At 47.3% G+C, this 23,348-nt stretch overlaps 1 protein-coding gene across 1 annotated transcript in view; it reads right to left on the minus strand.

The window, feature by feature from the left end:
- Nucleotides 1–10,920, minus strand: part of LOC137562768 (kelch repeat and BTB domain-containing protein 8-like) — a 103,520-nt gene extending 92,600 nt beyond the window's left edge. The window contains exons 1-2 of the mRNA XM_068274436.1: nt 10,806–10,920; nt 456–559 (exon numbers count right to left, since the gene is read on the minus strand). Of these exons, the coding sequence (XP_068130537.1) occupies nt 456–552 (97 nt within the window). The 5' untranslated portion in view covers nt 553–559; nt 10,806–10,920. The remainder of the gene's footprint in view (nt 1–455; nt 560–10,805) is intronic.
- Nucleotides 10,921–23,348: the final 12,428 nt, after the last annotated feature.

Genomic DNA, 23,348 nt, shown 5'->3' on the forward strand with positions numbered 1-23,348 from the left:
TGTGATAAGTAGTGATAAAGTTATAGGCTAATGAATGGGAGGTGAACATTGCTCGGATGCATAAAGTGAAAACGACTGAAGGCTGAACTGGTTAACTAATGTTGAGTAAATGCTTGCTGCACACTTGATTAGAGAAAGTCAATTGCTTACTTTTAAAATATGTGAAAATTAATTTGAATGCTAGCTCACACATTAAAGAGAACCTGTAACAAAAAAAAGTCCCCCCGAACTCTCCGGCGATCCAGGCTCGACAAGCCTGACAAGCTGAATTTACTTACCTTCCCTGGCCCCAGTGGGAGTGCTGTTGCGCCTCTCCGTTCGGAGATAGGTGGAAATAGCCAATCTCTGTCGGATCCGCTCTACTACACAGGCACAAGAGACTTGCGCCAGCCAATTGTGGACATGCCTTATTTAAAATGCAATTCCATAGTGATGTCACTCCCTGTCCACAATACCTTGCATCACAACACATTGTTGAGTCCCTTCATCCTCACTGAAGAATTCTGCATCATCATCCGTGCACCATGGAGGGGGTTTACAGGATTCCTCCATTGTGGATCTGTGCAGAATATACAGAAACATGAAAACATTAACCACTTAGCAACTTCAGCCACGCTTTTCTACATCCCTGTTTATAAACACCTGTAAACATTTGGTTCTGTTTTCTATTTTTAGAAAACGGAGTTAGTATAGCACCATCTTGTGGCCTAAAAGTAAAACTACCTCCAAATACACCATTATACACTTGCCACAGAAAAATAATATATTTTCATTATTTTTTTTTAAATTTCCTTCACCCCTAACCCAGAATAAAATATTGCCATACATTGTACCAGGGACACAATTTAAACATTGTAATAACCGGGACAAATGGGCAAATAAAATGTGTCTATTATCTACAATAGCACATTTTATTTTTAAACTACAATGGCTGAAAGCAGGGCCCTTTTCCACTAGCAATCACAAAAGCCAGTGATTGCTATTTTAACAGAATTTTGTTATGCGATTGCGATTTTTCATTTGCATTGCATTTCCCTCTTAAAATCGCTCCAGAAAGCGAATTGCGATTTGCAAATCGAATCACTATAGCGGAAAATACTTCTCATGATGTCTATGATGAAGTAGCAACCCTAGCGATTTGCGATTTTGCGATTCAGCGGTGTAGTGGAAAAAGGCCCAAATGGTGATTTTTTTTTTTCAGTTTTTCTTCTTCTTCCCTGTCAAGTGAATATAAAATAATATAATTGTTAGCATAAAGTACTCCCCAAAGAAAGCCTAGTTTGTCCCACAAAAAATAATATAGAGAGCATTTCAGTGTGATAATTAGCGATAAAGTTATTACCGAATGAATGGGAAGAGCTTTGGAAGGGGAAAAAAACAGTGGTAGAGAAGTGGTTTTAACAGTGTAAAGCAGTGGTTCTCACACTTTTTTGGTTGAGGGCGCCCTTGATGGCTTTGAAATGTTTTCAAGGCACCCCTTGGCAACAACAACTATCAAAATGCTGTTATAACCCTTGTTAGGCAGCACTCACTCTAGATTGTAAGTAACCCCCATTAGCAGGACAAACATTTCCTCCTCTGTGCCTACCACCCACCTCCTTCCCACTACAGCATGGACACGTAAGAACTGCCACAATGGTCCGTCACCTTATATTTGGCTATGCATGTTGATGCGATACGTTGCATACTGGATTGCTACACTGTCACCTATGTGGAAATAGAGCCTTGGATGGAAGGTGCACGCTCCTGTGATCTTTATGTTTACGATTTGAACTGTTCCTTCTTACTCTCAGCGGAGCACACATCCAGTGACAGTTGGTTTTTGTCGCAGGCACAGCCATAGTGGCCAGTGAAGTTTTCACCTGTGTTCATCACTCAGTAGGGGATGTGCCACACCATAAATCTTTATTCTACTTTGCCATACAAACATTTCCTTACCTATCCTCTGATGTTCAACTTGAGCACAAAGGTTAACTGGCAGTTTATGCAGCCGCATTGTATATCAATTTGTGGTTGCATTACCTGATGCAATGCAAAGAGGATGGGGATAAATGCCAAGGCACCCAGGAAGGTGCTTAAGGCGCACCAGGGTGCCGTGGCACCCAGTTTGAGAACCCCTGGTGTAAAGGAACAAATGCCAAACCTAAACTTGCCCCTCTATTTGCCCCCTCCAGGAGCCGCCTGACCCCCAAGTGTGGCCACAGACAGTATGACAAAGCAATCCATGTTTAGCACAATCTGTTGCTGCACTGAAGACTCCTCGATAATTTGCCATCGGTTTTCATCCAACAAATATCCATAAGGATATTTCTCTAAACTGGCATTTAATAAATAGTTTTGAATTGCACTGTGAAATATGAATATAGGGATAGGAGAGTCAGCTGATTCAGTTTTCAGCGTCCCAGCAGGTATCTGTCCTCATACAGCAAACCATGTGAGATCAGTATGCTGTGCTCTGATCCTTCCCCACTGCCCTCTTGGTGATCAGAGCCATGCACCTCTCCTGCACAAGCACCTGTGCAGTAGTATGGAGCCACCCTTGCACAAGCAGCACTGGCTTGCTGTGTCGGCGTGGCCATACTTGTGCAGGTGCAGTGTGACCGCGCTTGCACTTGGAGAGGAGCCCTGATCAGATTATTGAACCGCCCTTGTCAGTAATCTGTGGAGGGTCTGAGCTCTGGCGATGCAGGACCAGTGGCTTCCCTCTTAGATAAGTATGTGATTTTGTACCCAAGCAAGCACATCCAACCCAGCCTGCATGCTAGGCTTCCATAATGGCAGAACATGCCCAACCAGCAAAACTTTCCCTGGACTTAGGCCCCATTCACACTTAGAAGCGCAATGTGGGAGTGATTTTTCCAGGGCTGTGGAGTCGGAGTCGTGGAGTCGGAGCAATTTTGGGTGCCTGGAGACTCCGACTCCTAATGAATTTAAACTGTAATTAAAATAGAAAATATGAAAAAAAATTATATTTCTCAGATAACAGTCATCATAAATAATTTATACATACAGTAATAGCTGTGCTTAGTCCACAAAAATGAAATAAACCAATCAAAATTAGTTACTTGTGCTGCTTCAATAAAGCAGTCCCCGTATTTTTAAAGTCAGATATACACATCTGATTGTGACTGTATATATGATGTGTACACAGGAATCTCTTATATATACTAAATAACATCTATGCTGTAAGTATAAAGCCTGATGTGTAGCCATGTCACTAATAGAGATGGTCAATGAGATGGAAATAATTCTGCGTTGATTCTGATTTATGCAAATGTACGCACTGCTCATGAAATCAAATAATTTGATATGTTGTTAAAATTTGGTTTGGTGACTACGAATTAAATGGTACCTGAGAAGGATGAAAAGAAAAGTGTTATACATACCTGGGGCTTCTTCCAGCCCCCTTCAGGCTAATCAGTCCCTCACTGTCCACCTCCACCACCAGGATCTTCTGCTATGAGTCCTGGTAATTCAGCCAGTCAGCGCAGTCCGGCCACATGCAGCTTCCACAGCCAGGAGCGTTCTGCACCTGCGCAATAGTGCTGCGCAGGTGTAGTACGCTTCCGGCGGCGGAGTTTGTGCATGCACACTACGCCAGACTGGCTCAAGTACCTGGACTCATAGCAGAAGATCCAGGTGGCGGAGGAGGACAGCGAGGGACTGATTAGCCTGAAGGGGACTGGAGGGAGCCCCAGGTATGTATAAAACTTTAATTTCATCTGTCTCAAGTTTACTTTGTTACACAGTAGTACTATACTCTACATATGCACTCTCCACAGAGCTGCAGGGAATCCACTGAGAATGTTGTGCACATTGAACATAGAGGTGTTGTCTATCACCCATAAACCTGGTTCAGATTGTGCATGAAGAATGTGTAATAGAGGAAGAATCTCCTTATTCCCCTGCAGAGTACCTGCACATCACACTTACATGTACCCACAGTTCCATTGCCTAGGGCCTGATAGATGTTATTTGTTCCGGCCTGTACCTTTTAGGGCTCGTTTCCACTATCGCGAATCCCCATGCGTCCAACGCATGCGGATTCGCACATGTAATGCAAGTGGATGGGCCTGTTTCCACTGTAGCGTTGTTGATGTGCGTTTTTTTCAGCGGTAAAAAAACGCACAAAAGTGCCAACGAATTCGCCTGCGAGTGGAATGCATGCGAATCGCCGCTAATGTATTTAATAGGAAATTCGCATGCGGCAAGCGAATTCGCATAGGTACCAATGTAAATTCACACAGGCAGTGACATGGTTAAAATCGCATATACCTTCACCTATGCGAATTCGCATGCGAATTCGCGGCAAAAAACGCATGGGAAATCGCATCCGCATGCGATTTCATCAGCGGTGGAATCCAGGCGATTCCGCACCGCAATAGTGGAAACAAGCCCTTACAAGTACTCTTACCAAGGACTAGTTTTAGTCTATAACTAAAGGGAATAAACATGGCAGTCTACATAACCTTCTCACTTCAGTTGTCTTTTAAAATTCTTAAGCGTTGGCAGTTAAGAGACGATTTTCATGTTACATACTCTCAAACAAGATTGTAATATGCAAATTAGAGGAGTCGGTGGAATCCTAAACTGAGGAGTCGGAGGATTTTTGTACCGACTCCACAGCCCTGGATTTTTCCGCGATTTCATACGGAAAAAAAAAATCACTGGACAGTGCAGCGATTTCTCCTCAATCACGTTTAGCGCTTCTATAGCACTGAAACGCGGGGAATCGCCTGAAGATGGTGCAGACTAAGCATTTGCGTTTCACGATTTTTGGCTATTTGCGGCGATTAGCGCAAATCGCCCAAGTAAGAATGGGCCCATAGGGTTGTATTACACTAGCGCTTTCAAATGCGCAAGCGTTTGAGCGTTTTACCAAAATCCCCGGCCATTTCCACTAAACGGAATGCTGTAGATTTCAGCAGCACGCACCAGAATCCCTACATCCTGCATGGTACGGCTTAGCGATACAGGCTGCGTCTTCACAACACAATGGGAGCCACCACAGTATTGGAAACCCCCTCCTAGTGGAAAACTGGCCTTAATCTAAACACATACAAATGGCCACAGAGTGAAGGTGCCAATTAGATTTCCCATTCTCATGAGCTATCTTTCTACAAGGTAACAGGAAATCACCTTGCAAATAGCTGCCAAATGTGTATTGCTCTTTCCTCTGATCAGACAGAGTTCATTGTTCCCTGCAGAAAGCCTGGCACCAGCTCAGCAGGAAGCCTGAATAATATGCATGGAGTGAAGGGGGTTACATGTCAATAGTCTGCAGGCTGATGTCTCCTTCCAGTCCCATTAATATAGAAACTTTCTGCAATTGGATGGGAGTCTGAAGACGGCCATACATGTAGTGATGTGCAGATTCGACCAAGAGACAAATCTCTCTAATCAAATCTGATTAGAGAGATCTGGGAGCTGCCCCTACACCGCAGACCGATTCCCGATCAATTTCATGCTGAAATTGATCGGGAATCGGCCCTGTGACGCCACATCCGCCGATTCGCCAGCCCGACACTGTCCCCCTAATGTGTCCCTCAATGCACTATACGTTACCTGTCCGTGTCCGCCACTGGTTCCGTCCTTCATCCATACACCCGCCCCCAAATGGTTGCCGAAGTAACGTGGTGCATGCGATGTTACACACACTCACATCACTCTGGCAACCACATGGGGTGTGTGTATTGTTTGCGTCTGCAAGCGTCGCTCGTCCCAATATCGCTTGCTGTTACCACTGCGCACCCGATCGAGTAAGTAGGCCCTACACCGTGCAGCATGTCTGACCGATTCATGTGGCCAGTTTTAGCCCGAAATTCGGCATGCACTTGGCAGCACAGATTTTCAACCAATTCAATCATAATAATCGAATCGGTTGGTCGATCGGCCGCCAAGTCACCTGATACCTGGCATACACACCATGCAATGTCCTGTGAGATCAAAGGGTCGAATCGATATTTTCCGACAGGTCCGATCCGATTTACGATCGTTTTTCCGATAACTTCTAAACAAAATTGATCAGAAATCAGATTAAACTTGAAGGAAACAATTCAACCCATTGATCTGACAGGAAATTGCATGGTGTATACTAGGCATAAAAAAACTCTCCCTATAAACTTAAGAGGTCATGAAGTTCTAAGGTGGCCCTACATCTACCGATTTCGCACCTCGATTGGCCAGTGGATGAAATTTGATGCAGCAAAATGACTGCCTGATCGATCAGACATGCCGGAAAATCTTGGTCAAAAGCGCTCAATCAAGTGTGTAGCGGTAACGGCACTCGAAATCGTGGCGACAGGCGTACGTGATGGATTGCTGGCCACTGTCCCCACACCCCCCTGTGCAACATGTGCCATAATGGCCCATACTCACGGGCTACAATTGTCGCCGCAACCACGTGGCAGGCGCGTGTTGCAGCGACAGGTCGCCCGTGAGTATGGTGCGCGCCCCGAACCGTCGCTTCTGTCACCAGGCGATTGACGCGGTCAATCGCCTAGCGAGCCGCCGCAACTGTCGCTAGTCCGCACGTGTATGCGGACTAGTGACAACAACCTCATAGCCGGCAATCTGAGTTTCCGGCGGGGGGGAGGAACGTCGGCGACCGCTTCCGTCGCACCACTAGTCCCTCTTCCGCAGTGTGTATGCGGAGGGATGTGGCGACGAGCTGTCGCCGAACTGTCGCGCACACGCTCCCGTGTGCTAGCGACAGGCAACATTAGTAGCCCGTGAGTATGGACCATTACACACGCGCCTGTCCTGGGTTAAGGTTATTTGTCCCACTAGGTCTTTGGTGCTCCTCAAGCAGCCTATGGATTCCATACTGGACATGTGTAAGGCTGGACTCGTGTGTGCGCAGTGCAGATACGCTCGTCTTCAGAACTACTCAGGTTCCTGAGGAGAACTTAGGAGCTATTCTACGTATAAGTCAAATAACTTCAACCAGGGATGGTGCAGGAATGACGGAAATGACCAAGGATCGGGACAGCTCTGTGGAATCCAGAGCCTTTCCTCTACTTAGGGATGTATGTAAACTCTTAGAGACTCTGTAAAAAAAAAATGCCCCTGGGGGTACTCACCTCGGGAAGGGGAAGCCTCTGGATCCTATCGAGGCTACCCCCATCCTCCTCCATCCCACGGCGTTCTCGCTCTGACCCACAGAATGCGCAGCCGACAATTTGTCAGGCTGTGCAATATTAACCTTTCCCGGGTGCAGCAGGGGCGCTGTTGTGGCTCTCTGCTCAGAAATAGCCGATGTCGGTTGGGTCCGCTCCACTGCACAGGGACAGGAGGCTTGAGCCTGCGCAGTAGAGCGGACCCAACTGGGATTGCCTATTTCCACGCCGAGTGCCAATACTGCACCTGCGCTATAGCCGGGAAGGTAATTATTTACATACCCGCCTTTCGGGGAGCTCTATCACTGCCGCTGTGGGATGGAGGAGGGCAGGGGTAGCCTCGATAGGATCCAGAGGCTCTTCCTCCCGAGGTGAGTACCCCCAGGGGCATTTTTTTTATCGATACAGATCATCTTTAAGTGAAAAACAAAAACCTTAAAATTTTGCCTACTCCGTTATCCTGATTAATAAACGCTGTAATACAGATTAAACAGCAAAGTAGGGGAAGAATATGGGGGTGAGTATGTATGGGGGAAGGGGGGGGGGTGTTATTAGGAAGACTAATAGGAGGATGAAAGGTAATCTAGGTTTTACTATAGCCGATATAACCTATTTCGAAATTAAGTTGTTAGCCAATAAATGGTATCGTGCCCATTAAAATTTTTCTTCCTTTCCCAAACAAAATGCTAACAAAGTGTCTGGGGAACGCTTCCCATTTGCCCATCTGCATGTTCTATGTAAGAGAAATAACTGACTCACCTACTATGTGGCTCCTTACACACTGCTAGGAGTTCTGGTTCACCAGGAGCTTGCTGTGTAATCTGTAACTCTTTTGTCCAGAAAGGGAGTCCTGGCTCACTTCAGCCTACATTTACCGAACAACAACACCCCCATCCCACCTACTAAACCCACCTGACCTATCACTTCTGACCTAAGATCACCTCTGGCCCTCCCCAGGCCATGCCCCCCCCCCCTTTGCCTGGCCACACCCATCCTTTGACATAGAAAGATCATGTCTCATGCTGCATGTGTCACATCTACTACACCTTGATATATAACTCTGCTTTAAAGAAAAAACTTTAATAAAAAAAAAAGTGGGCAGTTACTTACCTGGGGTTTCTTCCAGCCCCCTGTGCCCCCCAGACATCCTGTGCCCACGCTCGCTGAGAAACAAAAATCATCCGGTCCCCCGCCGCGGCTCACTTTTGTTTTGCCAGTCAGTGGCCTCTGCATGGCCCTGGCCATGTGCATCCTCGCTTCTGTCACCAGGAGTGTCCTGCGCAGGAGCAGTATAGGAGCGAGGCCATGTCTGTGCGGGTGCAATATAGGAGCGAGGCCATGTCTGCGCAGGTGCAGTATAGGAGCGAGGCCATGTCTGCGCAGGTGCAGTATAGGAGCGAGGGCATGTCTGCGCAGGTGCAGTATAGGAGCGAGGCCATGTCTGCGCAGGTGCAGTATAGGAGCGAGGCCATGTCTGCGCAGGTGCAGTATAGGAGCGAGGCCATGTCTGCGCAGGAGCAGTATAGGAGCGAGGCCATGTCTGCGCAGGTGCAGTATAGGAGCGAGGCCATGTCTGCGCAGGAGCAGTATAGGAGCGAGGCCATGTCTGCGCAGGTGCAGTATAGGAGCGAGGCCATGTCTGCGCAGGTGCAGTATAGGAGCGACGCCATGTCTGCGCAGGTGCAGTATAGGAGCGAGGCCATGTCTGCGCAGGTGCAGTATAGGAGCGAGGCCATGTCTGCGCAGGTGCAGTATAGGAGCGAGGCCATGTCTGCGCGGGTGCAGTATAGGAGCGAGGCCATGTCTGCGCGGGTGCAGTATAGGAGCGAGGCCATGTCTGCGCGGGTGCAGTATAGGAGCGAGGCCATATCTGCGCGGGTGCAGTATAGGAGCGAGGCCATGTCTGCGCGGGTGCAGTATAGGAGCGAGGCCATGTCTGCGCGGGTGCAGTATAGGAGCGAGGCCATGTCTGCGCGGGTGCAGTATAGGAGCGAGGCCATGTCTGCGCAGGTGCAGTATAGGAGCGAGGCCATGTCTGCGCAGGTGCAGTATAGGAGCGAGGCCATGTCTGCGCAGGTGCAGTATAGGAGCGAGGCCATGTCTGCGCAGGTGCAGTATAGGAGCGAGGCCATGTCTGCGCAGGTGCAGTATAGGAGCGAGGCCATGTCTGCGCAGGTGCAGTATAGGAGCGAGGCCATGTCTGCGCAGGTGCAGTATAGGAGCGAGGCCATGTCTGCGCAGGTGCAGTATAGGAGCGAGGCCATGTCTGCGCAGGTGCAGTATAGGAGCGAGGCCATGTCTGCGCAGGTGCAGTATAGGAGCGAGGCCATGTCTGCGCAGGTGCAGTGGCCATCGGCTTGTAATTCGGCAGTAATGAAGGTGAGCCACGGCGGGGGACCGGAGGATCTTTGAGTACCGGCGCAGGATAGGCAAGCTGCAGGAGGCTGGGAGAAGCCCCAGGTAAGTTAAACTCAAACTTTTTTTTTCAATATCAATTTAAAATGATAGACATAACATTTAGAGCATATTAAACACATATTTTCAGTACAAAAAATACACATATTTACATAACTCTGTAAATGAGTCCTGAAAGAGGGACAAAGGAATTAAACTATACACAAGATGATGCATATAAAAAAAGGGGGGCTTCCTCCAGCCCCCTCGGGCTGACTGGGTCCTCGCCATCTTCCCAGGCCACCTGGATCCACCGCTAGACGGCCCAGTAATCCCGTCAGTCGGTGCAAGCGCAGTCCAGCTGAGTAGTCCCATGTCACCCTCCCGCAACTGGGAGTGTACTGCGCAGGACTCTCCCGGTTCTCGGATCATTTTACTCCAGAAGCATTCAGGGGAGAAATTACTAGCAGGACAGGACTTTCCCCGCGGTGGACAGAGAAGGGGAGGGGGTGGACAGTAGTGATGGGAATTCCGGCTCTTCTCAGAGAATCGGCTCTTCTGAATCGGCTCCCATTAAAGAGCCGGCTCTTACGGCTCTTCATTAAATATCACTAGACACCACTCAGAATCGGAGTAAAGGCCCCGCCCCCGTCTCCATGACAACTCCAGACTTCTTCTCTGACTAGGGCAATCCCTCCTGCTACTGCCCTGCTCCGCCCCATACACTCCTACAAGCTGCAAGAGGAGGACTACATCTCCCAGCATGCCTCAGCGCCCTTTATTACACAGCAAATCAGAGCTGTGTGGGGCGGCTGAGGCATCGGCTCTTTCAAAACCGAGAACCGGCTCTTGTCGTCGCAGCAAAGAGCCGGCTCGTTCGCGAACGACCCATCACTATTACCGGGCTGAGTTGCGGAGGATTGAGGCAGCAAAAGAGGACAGCAAGGGACCAAGCAGCCTGAAGATTACTGGAGGAAGCTCCAGGAATGTATTATTTATTTGCATCATCTCAGGTTTACTTTAAGTTCCCAAAGAGGGACGGTCTCTGAGAGAGCAGCTATGGCTAATATACAGTATAGGGATAAAGCAGTGCTGCTACTGAGCACGTGAATAGGAAGCAGTAAAATACTCGTCATACCTTCATACAGGGGATACAAGGAAAGGCTGAGCAGGAAGCAGCGCACTGTGTGATGGGATCACTATAGTGAATGGCACAGATGAAGGAGAACACACATACAAGTGGCTGAATCCCTGTGACTGGAGAGAGCTGCCAGATAGATCACACTCCCTTACCTACAGCAGTAATGACAGAGCAGCAGCAGGTGGCTGCGGAGAGGAACAAGCAGCACAATCACCAGAAGCTCAGAGCTGCAGAAAAGGCAGTAAGATCCAGCCTGCTCTTTCGAATTCCAAGCCTCGATGTGAGGCAGCTCACTGATTGGCTGTGATGTCATCAGTGATTCCCCTGCTGCACACTCCTGTAAACAGTGCCACGTGGAGGAAGCAAAGCTGCTCACACAATGATGCATTCCTATCTGAATTATGTTTCATTTTATTTTCTTATGAGATAAATATTTTTAAACCTTTTGGATTCCTGGTTTTCACTGAGGCAGCCCAGATTCGACTCCTGGTACGAGAATGCAGTTTATTTTGATTTTGGGTGCGGCTATACAGGTAAGCATACTTAAAGGAGAACTGCAGTGAGAGGTATAAGGAGGCTGCCATATTGATTTCCTTTTAAGCAATACCAGTTGCCTGGCTAACCTGCAGACCCTCTGCCTCTAATACTTTTAGCTATAGACCCTGAATAAGCATGCAGCAGATCAGGTGTTTGACATTTTTGTCAGATCTGACAAGATTAGCTGCATGCTTGTTTTTGGTGCGATTCACACTACTGCAGGCAAAGCTCAGCAGGGCAGCCAGGCAACTGGTATTGCTTAAAAGGAAATCAATATGGCAGCCCCCATATCACTCTCACTACAGTTCTCCTTTAAAAGTATGCTTCACTGACATAAAGGTGCCCCTAACTGTGTAAACGCATTGCATGCTGTATGCAAAGCTGGCCATAGACCTACAGATGGCCACCAGATTAACCATCAGATTGATCCCTTTTTGATCTATCGGCTGCTCACACACTGCGCACAGATATTGAATCCATTTCAGTATGAAATCGGTTCAAAATATGTGGAGCCCCAAACGCCTGCCTGGCCTCCCATGTGTTATCTCCCCGGGCAGCAGCAGAGTTCTCACCTGTCTGACTGGCGAGTGTACTCTGGTGGTTTAACTTCATGCGGCGGGTCTCCTCCTCATTTGCTCTTCTCTTCCATGTTACGTGACATATGCTAAAGTTCAAATACTAGAGCTCCTGTGTGTAAGCTGCCAGAGCTCTAGTGTTTGAACTACGACTTGCGTCACATGACAATGAAGAGAAGAGGAAACAGGGGGAAGACTCGCAGCATGAAGGTAAACCACTGGCTTCAGGAGGCCACGCATCAGGTGAGAGTACTGCCACGATTCTACGCCTGTCATCGCCAAATGTAACACCACTACCGACACGCTCCCGATCTGCCGCCGATCAAGCAAAATGTTTCATCCTGACTGATAAACTGAATCGACGTTTGCGTTACCAATTTCAAGCAGATTCAATTACAGTGATCGACTCTGCTGTATATATACGGTACACATTTACTAGAGTATGGCCAGCTTTATTCCCACAGACCCGCCAATGTGAGCGTACTATAGAAATATCATTGCACTGTGTTTTAACGTGATTATATTGTCCATAGCGACACAGTTTGAACGGGGCCTTATTGTCAATGAGTTATTGCAAATTGCATGCGCCTCGTGATGGGCCGGAGGATGACAGCTTGTAGTGGTATTATATACCTATTTTTGTCACTTTTTTTTTTTCATTTGCTTTAATTTGCTTTGCTTGTGTGTACACTTAGCAGTAAGGAGGTCACACTTGTTATATAACTCCTGGCAGATGGGTTAGGGGGAGGGGGTGTGAATGTAACAGGGCCCCATTTCCACTAGCCACAAATTCACATCACATCACATCACATCTGAAGCCAATGCATGTCAATAGAGTAGTTTCCATTGTATGCAAATTTTGTGATGCGACCAGGGAAAAAAATTGGGATGCATACTGCAGATATCCGCAGTGCACATCCGATTCCCCTAAGCAGTAACAGGCGGCTGCATTCAGACTTCCGGAAGCAAATTGGACGTCACTTACGGCAATTTGCAGTGCAATGTGGCCGCGTCCGCGCTATGGAAACGGGCTCTTACTGAGGGCTCTGTGACTGGTAGTTACACAGCTGAGCAGGGTGATGATGTCATGACCATCACGGTTTTCAACTAAACTACAGTGTTTAAAGGATACCTGAAGTGAGAGGAATGTGGAGGCCTGACTGTCCTGCTGATCCTCTGCCTCTAAGGCCTAGTGCACACCAAAAACCGCTAGCAGATCCGCAAAATGCTAGCAGATTTTGAAACGCTTTTTCTTATTTTTCTGCAGCGTTTCAGCTAGCGTTTCGCGGTTTTGTGTAGCGGTTTTGGTATAGTAGATTTCATGTATTGTTACAGTAAAGCTGTTACTGAACAGCTACTGTAACAAAAACCGCCTGGCAAACCGCTCTGAAGTGCCGTTTTTCAGAGCGGTTTGCGTTTTTCCTATACTTAACATTGAGGCAGAAACGCATCCGCAATCCAAAATCTGCAGCAGCCCGGGAGTAGGAGTTTCTGCAAAACGCCTCTCGCTCTGGTGTGCACCAGCCCATTGAAATACATTACCCTAGAGGATCCGCACCCGCAAGCAGATCGCAAACCGCAGCGGAAAGGCTCCGGTGTGCACTAGGCCTTATACAGTATTAGCCATAGACCCTGAACAAGCATGCAGCAGATGTTTCTGACTGGATTAGGCACATTTGTGCAGATCCAGAACGAAAACAGAACACACATCCATGAGGTGGATGTGACCCGTCCGTTCTGCATCCGCATTGCACAAAAATACGTGACTGTTCTGCGTAAATTCGCACCGTCGCTCACGTTGGCCCATACATATCGCCACTCACCTGTCTCGCCGCCGCTTGTCCCGCCGCTCGGTTCCTTCAGCAGCCTGGAGGCCAGCAGAAACATGGGGCTTTCCATAGGCTGCACCAGGCCAATTCTGCCTAGCAACAGGGAGAATTTTCATTGGTTCAGCATGTTGCTGAGTATTCCCATTGGTCTGTTGCAGCCCAATGGAGAATCCCCCAACGATGGGAGGTGAGACATGTGAGTATGATGTCTCATTGGTGGCGTGAGTGCAGGAGAAATGGACGACGCGGATGCAACGACTAGCCTAGTGAAAACGGAGAGTGTCCATTCTCATAGGCTTTCATTGGACACATTTTCCTTTCCAGTCTGGAAAAATGTGCCAAATCTGGACTGCGTTTCATCTCGTGACATACGGATCCATGTACAATCCCCGTTTTTAACAAGTGGAAGCAGGTCCTATTTTTAATATAGGATCCGCTTGCTGCGTTTGAGGAGCTTTAAAAACGTATCTCACAGATACGTTTTTAAAACAAGTGTAAACCAACCTTTAGCCGCCTGCTTAATTCATGAGTGCGATTCAGACATAGTGATGTTGCGAACATCAAATTTTCCGTTCGCAAACGGGGAACGCAAACTTCTGCAAATTGTCGCGAATAGGTGAATCTCCATAGACTTCAATGGGCAGGCGAATTTAGAAACCTACAAAGACTGTCCACAAAGGTGATGGAAAACTTATTTCAAAGGGTCTAACACCTGGAAAGTGGCATGCCGGAGAGGGATCCATGCCAAAAGTCCCACCAAAAATTATGTAGTTGACGCCAAGTCGGTTTTGCATCCCTAAAGGACAGAAATCACAGTACATTCCTACATTTGAAGAATAAAGGGTTGCTTTTAAATGTCCAGAGTGGTAATGTAAGGGTTATGCCCACTTCCCACTGACAGACCAAATGTGTGGCACATAATTAAATAATATCAGTAGAAGTGGGTACAGGTGTGGGTCAGTGCCAGTGTGCGCTGTCTGTGCAGACACTGAGAATATGCTGCAACAGTTCAAACACAATTTAGTAATAATAACAGAGGCCCTGGCTGGAGCACTATTGTGCTTGTAGTGGGCACTGAGCACAATGGTGGGTGCCTATGGGCTGTGGAGTGTCGCACGCACGCACGCACGCACGCACACACACACACACACACACACACACACACACATATGAAGTAGCCCTCAGAAGGGCTGTTTGGGGTGATTAAACAGCAATCAGCCAGTGGGAATCAAAATAAACAAGCCTAGCTAACGCCTTTCCTGTCTCCACCAAGCTCTGCCCCTTCCTCTAACTATTCCAGCCGAAGACAGACTGGAACATGATGGGCGCTTCAGAGTTTTTATAGTGGGTGGGGGTGTCTGTGAGGGAGTGCAGGCTGATTTGTTGCCATGTGCCTGCTGACTGTGATGTAAGGGGTCAAAGTTTAGCCCAATAATGATGTATGGGGGCGGGTAGAATAGCGCCATGTGCTTGTGGCAAGTGCGAATACACGATCTTTGCCGAATAGTTCTCGCCGGCGAACTATGGGGCCATCTCTATTCAGACAACCTAATGCCTGAAAAATCATAAGGCTAGGCTCTAGAGAGCTGAGATTTAGTAAGGCCTTGTTCACATTGCGTTCCGCTCGCGTGTCCGTCTGCGGTGGGCTTTTTTTGAGGCATTTTTTTTCCAATTCCTGGCGCTTGGGTGGGCAATTCGTTTTTGGGGTTAGCGGTTTCCGACACGTTTTTCCCAAGCGTTTTGGTAATTCACTCCGACGCAAGTCAGGAAGTGAACTCTTTGATCCGGAAAAGATTAAATACAAGTATTTATTCTTAAAAACGCAAACGAAATCTCTCCACAAAGCAATTTGTGAGCATTTGCGTCTTTTCTATACCTTTCGTTGAGGCGAAATCGCCTTAAAAATCGCTCAAGCACCGCTTTACAAAGCGGAATGCAAATGAGCCACTCATATGTGAACTATCTCATATAGAATCATTGTGTAATCGCATTCAGGGCGATTTTGAAAAATCGCCAGCGCTTAAAAAATTACAAAAACGCCTGCAGTGTGAAAAAGCCCTAAGGGAGACTTTGCTTTGGCTGGCTATCATTTGAAAAAGGCTAACCTGCCTGCTGATTGGTTGCTTGTTGTGCCTTGCTGGGACATTGTGCTGCGCTTAGCTGGAAATTGAGCCTTGCATATCTACGGTATTGCCAGCAATTCTGATGATGCAGTGGTTATGTTGGCTATTATCTGGGTGACCTTTGGCCTCTTAATCTGGATGTGTCTCTATTGACGCTCCTACACACCAGAGCTGTGAAGTCGGAGCAATTTTGGGTACCTGGAGTTGGAGCCGGAGGTTTCATACACTGAGAAGTCGCAGCCGGGAGTCGGATGATTTTTGCACCAAATCCACAGCCCTGGTAAGTATTAGACTAAGGAGTCGGAGTCAAAGCCATTTCGGCTTCCTGGAGTCAATGTTCTCATAAATTGAGGAGTTGGATGATATTTTTTTTACTGACTCCACAACCCTGGTGCACACACTTGACTAAAGTCGGCTGAGGCGGGTGATAACAACTGCCACAACCGATAATCAAGCGTATGTACAACAACCCACAACCTGTGAGCAATCTGCCTGGCAGATCAATTCATCCGATGGGACGGCCAACTTCTTTGAAGACGCCGCTTCCCCTCCATTATTATTATTATTATTTAGTATTTATATAGCGCCGACATCTTCAGGAGCGCTGTACAGAGTATATATAGTCTTGTCACTAACTGTTCCTCAGGAGCTCACAATCTAATCCCTACCATAGTCATATGTTTATGTATGTATTGCATAGTGCATCTATATTGTGTAGTGCGTGTATATTTTAGTCTAGGGCCAATTTAGGGGGAAGCCAATTAACTTATCTGTATGTTTTTGGAATGTGGGAGGAAACCGGAGAGCACGGGGGAAACCCACACAGACACGGGGAGAACATACAAACTCCTTGCAGATGTTGACCTGGCTGGGATTCGAACCAGGGACCCAGCGATGCAAAGCGAGAGCGCTAACCACTACGCCACCGTGCTGCCCCTACATGACATCACTCCCGCACCACTCAGCCGGCCCTATTGCAACAGAAGCAACAGCAACAGAACGCATTGTGAGCTGTGGTGTGTATGCACCTTTAAGTGAACGCATTGATTTAAGGGACAGTCCCTGGTTTTTGTTCTAGGTGTATCTTACGGTCAGAAAAATATGGTGCATACATTGAACATCAGAAGAAGGTACATACAGTGGGATGTGAGTTTGGGCAACGTTGTTAATCGTCATGATTTTCCTGTATAAATCGTTGGTTGTTACGATAAAAAATGTCAGTTAAATATATCATATAGGAGACACAGAGACATTGGAGAAGTGAAATTAAGTTTATTGGATTTACAGAAAGTGTGCAATAATTGTTTAATAAAATTAGGCAGGTGCATACATTTGGGCACTGTTGTCATTTTATTGATTCCAAAACCTTTAGAACTAATTATTGGAACTCAAATTGCGATGGTGTCAGGTCTTACCGGTACAGGACTCTGGTTCACACTGTATGCGAATGCGGACGGCTAGCTAACACCTCCAAAGAGTGACCTAACACATAGACTCTTTGTAGGCAGATATCGCATACAGTGTGAAATGTGGAGAATATATCAGCAAGCCTGTGCTAGACAGATAACAAGGCACAAAGGAGTAATAAGAAAAACTGGTAATAGTCACCTGAGTCACAGAAGCAATCCAGATGAATTAGCAGAAGATAATTATTAGCACGGAAGTCCAGAGATGACTGTTTATGGGTATGCAGGTTCCAGGGCCAGGAGACATGACGGAGTCCAGGAGATAGTTAACCCAATAATGATGTGCTTATGGGTATGCAGATTCCAGGGCAGGAGGATATACGAAGTCCAAAAGGCAAGCTGGGTCATACACAAGAGACAAAGATTCCAAACGTGATGCAGACAAAGATTATCAGAGACAAAGTAGTATTAGCAAGCCAGGGTCATACACAGAAATCCAGCAAGATCCAATCGTGGTGCAGACAAGGGTGAGACAGAGCTGTGGTTACTTGACAAGCCACAGTCAGCAGGAGTATCAAACAGGGTTCCGAAGTGAAGTACAGGAGAGGGCTAGACAAAAACGTAGTTAGTGGACAAGCAGAAATGGCAATGATGATCAATCAGAACTTTAGTCAAAACAGACAAGTGGTGAGCGCTACCCAGTAACAGACTTAGCAGTTACTATCACGGGCACTGACTGAGAGCATTCACCAACATTTAAACCAAAGGACCAATCAGCAAGCAGCGCTAAGGCCCAGTGCACACCAAAACCGCTAGCAGATCCGCAATACGCTAGCGGTTTTGGTAGCTGATTTCAGAGCGATTCTAGGTATGTTTAGAGAGGTTTTCTAAACATACCTAGCGGTTTTGGGTGCGTTTTTGTGTAGCAGATTACACATATTGTTACAGTAAAAGCTGTTACTGAACACAGGGCCGGCCCGCTCATGAGGCGGGGTGAAACTTTTGCCTCAGGCGGCAAAATTCTAGGGGCGGCATCCGCCCGTCGGAGGGTGCGGGGAGCCGGCCGTCCAGCTGGAGGGGTAGCGGGCAGGACGGGGGTATTGGGCCTAGCGGCGGGGAGGGGGGTCGGACCCCCCCCTCCCTCGCCTGGGTCCCCGTCCTCCGCTCCCCTCCAGCCTTAAATACATCAGAACTAGCGCAACTCGTAAGAGGCAGTGGGCGGGGAGGACTCACCTCTTCCTCGCTCGATCCAGCGTGCGCTCCACTGACGTCACTTCCTGCACGCCGCCCACTGTATTGTAAATGGATGGCGCTGCAGGAAGGGACGTCAGTGGAGCGCACGCTGGATCGAGCGAGGAAGAGGTGAGTCCTCCCCGCCCACTGCCTCTTACGAGTTGCGCTAGTTCTGATGTATTTAAGGCTGGAGGGGAGCGGAGGACGGGGACCCAGGCGAAGGAGGGGGTCCGACCCCCCTCCCCGCCGCTAGGCCCAATACCCCCGCCCTGCCCGCTACCCCTCCAGCTCGGCGGCGGCGGCGGTAGCAATAATTTTTTTTAAAATTTGCCTCAGGCGGCAAAAAGTCTAGGGCCGGCCCTGACTGAACAGCTTCTGTAACAAAAATGCCTGGCAAACCGCTCTGAAGTAGCGTTTTTCAGAGTGGTTTGTGTTTTTCCTATACTTTACATTGAGGACGAAACGCTTCTGCACACCGCAAGCGTGCAGCAGGAGGCACGTTTGCGGCTTCGCAAAAACCTCAAACCGCCGGTGTGCACCATCCCATTGCAATACATTAGACAAGCGTTTTTATAGGCGGATGCGGCCGGCGGATCGCTCCAAAAACCGCTCGGTGTGCACTGGGCCATAATCACGCTTCACAGAATGTCTGTCACTGCTTCCTACAGCACAGGGTGTACTGAGAGTGCGTCCTGAGCCTAGCCAATCCGCTCCCAGAAGCCTCCTGCGCTCCAGTGACATCAGACTGCCGAGACGTGGAAGTACGCGTTCCCGGTCACATCTCAGCAGTCCCCACAAGATCAGAGGTAACAGACCTTACACTTGGTAAGCTCGGTGACTCCTGACCTACATACACAGGTGAATCCAATTATAAGAAAGAGTCAACTGTAAGTTTCCCTCCTCTTTTTTAAATTTCTCTGAAGCAACATGGGGGTCTCAAAACAACTCTCAAATGACCTGAAGACAAATATTGTTCACTAACATGGTTTAGGGGAAGGATACAGAAAGCTGTCTCAGAGATTTCAGTTGTCTGTTCCCACAGTTAGGAACATATTGAGGAAATGGAAGACCACAGGCTTAGTTCAAGTGAAGGCTCGAAGTGGCAGACCAAGAAAAATCTCGGATAAACAGACACGACAAATGGTGAGAACAGTCAGAGTCAACCCACAGACCAGCACCAAAGACCTACAACATCATCTTGCTGCAGATGGAGTCACTGTGCATCGTTCAACCATTCGGCACACTTTACACAAGGAGATGCTGTATGCAGAGGAAGTCTTTTCTCCGTCCACAGCACAAACAAAGCCGCTTGAGGTATGCTAAAGCACATTTGGACAAGCCAGCTTCATTTTGGAATAAGGTGCTGTGGACTGCTGAAACTAAAATTTAGTTATTTGGGCATAACAAGGGACATTATGCATGGAGGAAAAACAACACAGCATTTCAAGAAAAACACCTGCTACCTACAGTAAAATATGGTTGTGGTTCTATCATGCAGTGGGGTTGTGCGGCCAGTGCAGGGACTGGGAATCTTGTCAAAGTTGAGGGACGCATGGATTCCACTCAGTATCAGCAGATTCTGGAGACCAACGTCCAGGAATCAGTGACAAAGCTGAAGCTGCACCAGGGCTGGATCTTTCAACAAGGCAATTAACCTAAACACTGCCCAAAATCCACTAAGGCATTCATGCAGAGGAACAAGTACAACAACCACCTCAGTCCCCAGACCTGAATATAATTGAAAATCTGTGGTGTGAGTTAGAGAAAGCTGTCCATGCTCAGAAGCCATCAAACCTGAATGAACTAGAGATGTTTTGTGAAGAGGAATGGTCCAAAATACCTTCAACCAGAATCCAGACTCTCATTGGAACCTACAGGAATGCGTTTAGAGGCTGTAATTTCTGCAAGAGGAGGAACTACTAAATATTGATTTCATTTCTTTTTTGTGGTGCCCAAATTTATGCACCTGCCTAATTTTGTTTAACTATTTGCTGCATGCCGTGCAGTATATTCACGGCTTTGCAAAATTGACAGGATGCACAGCACCAGGGCTGTGAATACAAGTCTGCAGCGGCATGCAGTCGACGCTCACTCCCGTACGTGAATCGGAAATAATGACTGAGGACATCTTGTGGCCAAATAGTGTATTGCACCAAATTTCATTTTTGTTCAATAAAAATCCCTACACTGACTGTTAAAATTAACTATTTCCCTCCCACACCCTCCCATAGTACCCAAACTTTTTTTATTATTTATAAAAGGGGAAAAAAAAATAAATATTATATACATACATATATATATATATATATATATATATATATATATATATATATATATATAGTTACCTTAGGGACTGAACGTTTTAAAAATGTATGTCAAGGCGGTATATTACTATTGTAACATCCACGGAAGCAGCGGCTGCGGGCACGCAGGGTGTCTCCGCAGCCACCTCGCTTCCTTGCTCTGGGACTTCGCCCGTTCCTCTGGCGTCTAGTATGCTGAGGACGGGGTTGTCCATTGCTCATATGGTTGCTGTATCGCGCGGGCGCGTGCGGAGACAGGATCTTTATGCGGGGAGGAGTCGCGTCAGCTGACGTCAGAGGAGACTCACGGCGCTCAGGATTGGCTGATTGGTGGTGAGCGTGGCCGTGGGGTCTCCTCTGCTTCAAAAGCCTTCAGTCGTCACTCGCAACCTGTCTGCTGCTGCGAATACTTATGTGCTAGCGCTCAGACCTTAGATAGTATCCGGTGTGCTTTGATCTGGGAGGAAACCAGGGATTTCACACAAGACTAGGATTATTGTATTATTGTATATTTGATATTCTGTGTATGACTCTGCCTATCCTCTGACCCTGCTCTTGCTTATCGATTCTGTACTTCTGCCCATCTGACTCTGTTGCTGAACTTTGCCTGATATCTCACTACTCTCTTGCCCGTCGATTTTGTACTGTACCTGCCCGCCTGTTGCTGATCCTAGCCTGTCTGACCATTCTACTCACCAGTGAGCCCTGTCACTGGTGAGGTGCTCTTTAATAGTACCCACCAGCTCCTCTGGTGAGGTTTAGCAAAACTATTCAGTTACTGTTGCACCAAGCACTATACACCTTGCTAGCTATACTTGCATTATTGGTGATTCTGCAGATCACCACATAATCAGGTATAGCGTCTGTATTATCGGTGATTCTGCATTTCACACATAATCAGACGTCTGTGTTGCTACACCAATCGTTACAACTATTAATTTTTAATTTATGGGCTTGTAATTAGTGATGGACGCAAAACTGAAAAAATGCACCTTTATTTCCAAATAAAATATAGGCACCATACATTGTACTAGGGAAAGGTTTTAAATGTTGCAATAACTGGGACAAACGAGCAAATAAAATGTGTGGCTTTTATCCACAGTAGAATGTTTTATTTTAACACTATAATGGCCAAAAACTAAAAAATAATGAATTTTTTTCATTTTTCTTTCTTATTATTCATGTTAAAATGCATTTAGGATAAAATAATTCTTGGCATACTGTAACTCTCAAAGAAAGTCTAATTGGTGGTGAGAAAAACAAGATATAGATCATTATGCTGTGATTAGTAGTAATTAAGTTATTGGCGAAAGAAAGAAAGGATCACTGACAGGTGAAAATTGCTCTGGTCCACAAGGGGGAAAAACCCTCAGTCATCAAGTGGAATGAAATCCAGCATTTCTTATTTGCTCTAAAAGATTATTTACAGCATATAATATACTAACACATTTTTTTTTTGTGTAAAACAGCATTCAAAGGGTTAACTCACAGGACTGACTTTTTCTCCTGCAGGGGCAGCCACATCCCAACTGGTGATAACTGTGAAGAAACGCGGAAAAGCCGCCGCATTGACGCAAGATGAGGCGGCTGTTTCCGCGGCTGGCAGAGCGGAACGCGGAGAAACCGCCGCGTCTGACGCGGCGGTTTGTACGCATAGGCCTGCCTCTCTCAGTAAGGTGGGACGCGGGGGAAACGCTGCACGCTCAGACAGCGTGGCGGCGGATTCCGCATCCCATACTGCTACAACATTACAGCACATGACTGGTGTGGCTAGGACTGATAGTCCACACTGGTTTAGGAGGACGCGTGCGCGCGCAGAGAGGCAGGGCTTTTATGGCAGTCAGAGGAAGGTCAGCTGACCAGGCCGGTCAGCTGACAATTGCAGCAACTTTCATTGGTCCAGCAATTAAGGGAGGTGCTGGAGAGCACTGATCTATATATACTGGGTGCTGGGCATTTCTCTGGTGTCTGGCGTTGCGATCACTACGTGGTAGCACTCAGACCTTGTCTGTATCTGTGTACTAGCATAGTTTCCAAAGGTGTTGACAGCCAAGGATCTCAAACCTTAGCGTTAGGAATTTGAACTGTATTATTTGTTATGACCTTCTGCCTGCCTGACCATTCCTTTGAACTCTGATTCTGTACCTCGCTACTTCTGATCTCCTGTTGCCAAACTCTGCTCGTTCCTGGACTCTGTATTTGCCTCCTGATTCTGTACCTTGCTACTTCTGATACTCTGTTGCCAAACCCTGCCTGTTCACTGGATTCTGCACCTGTCTCCTGAATCTGTACTTGATCTGTCTGTGTGTTAACGACCTGGCTTGTCCGACCTCGAGAACTAGCCTTACTGTCAGAGGCAGTTCCCAGACCTGGGAGTGACACCCTCTCACTGGTGTCACTCCTACTCTGTCCTTCCCACCTTCTGCCTAGCTCCTCCCCCGGGACTGTCTAGGCCTACGGAAGGAACATTCCTCTGTGTGTACTCAAAGTTACTGTTGCATAACACTCACTCGTAACACTCACTCGTTACTCAGGTGTCCAGATGTGTGTATATATATATATATATATATATATATATATATATATATATATATATATATATCTGATTATCGGTGATACTGCAGATCACCAATAATCGGGTATATTCTGCATTCTCGGTGATACTGCAGTTCACCGGTAATCAGACCCT

Source organism: Hyperolius riggenbachi, chromosome 3 (assembly GCF_040937935.1).
Source record: "Hyperolius riggenbachi isolate aHypRig1 chromosome 3, aHypRig1.pri, whole genome shotgun sequence".
In the NCBI taxonomy this organism is placed as follows: Eukaryota; Metazoa; Chordata; class Amphibia; order Anura; family Hyperoliidae; genus Hyperolius; species Hyperolius riggenbachi.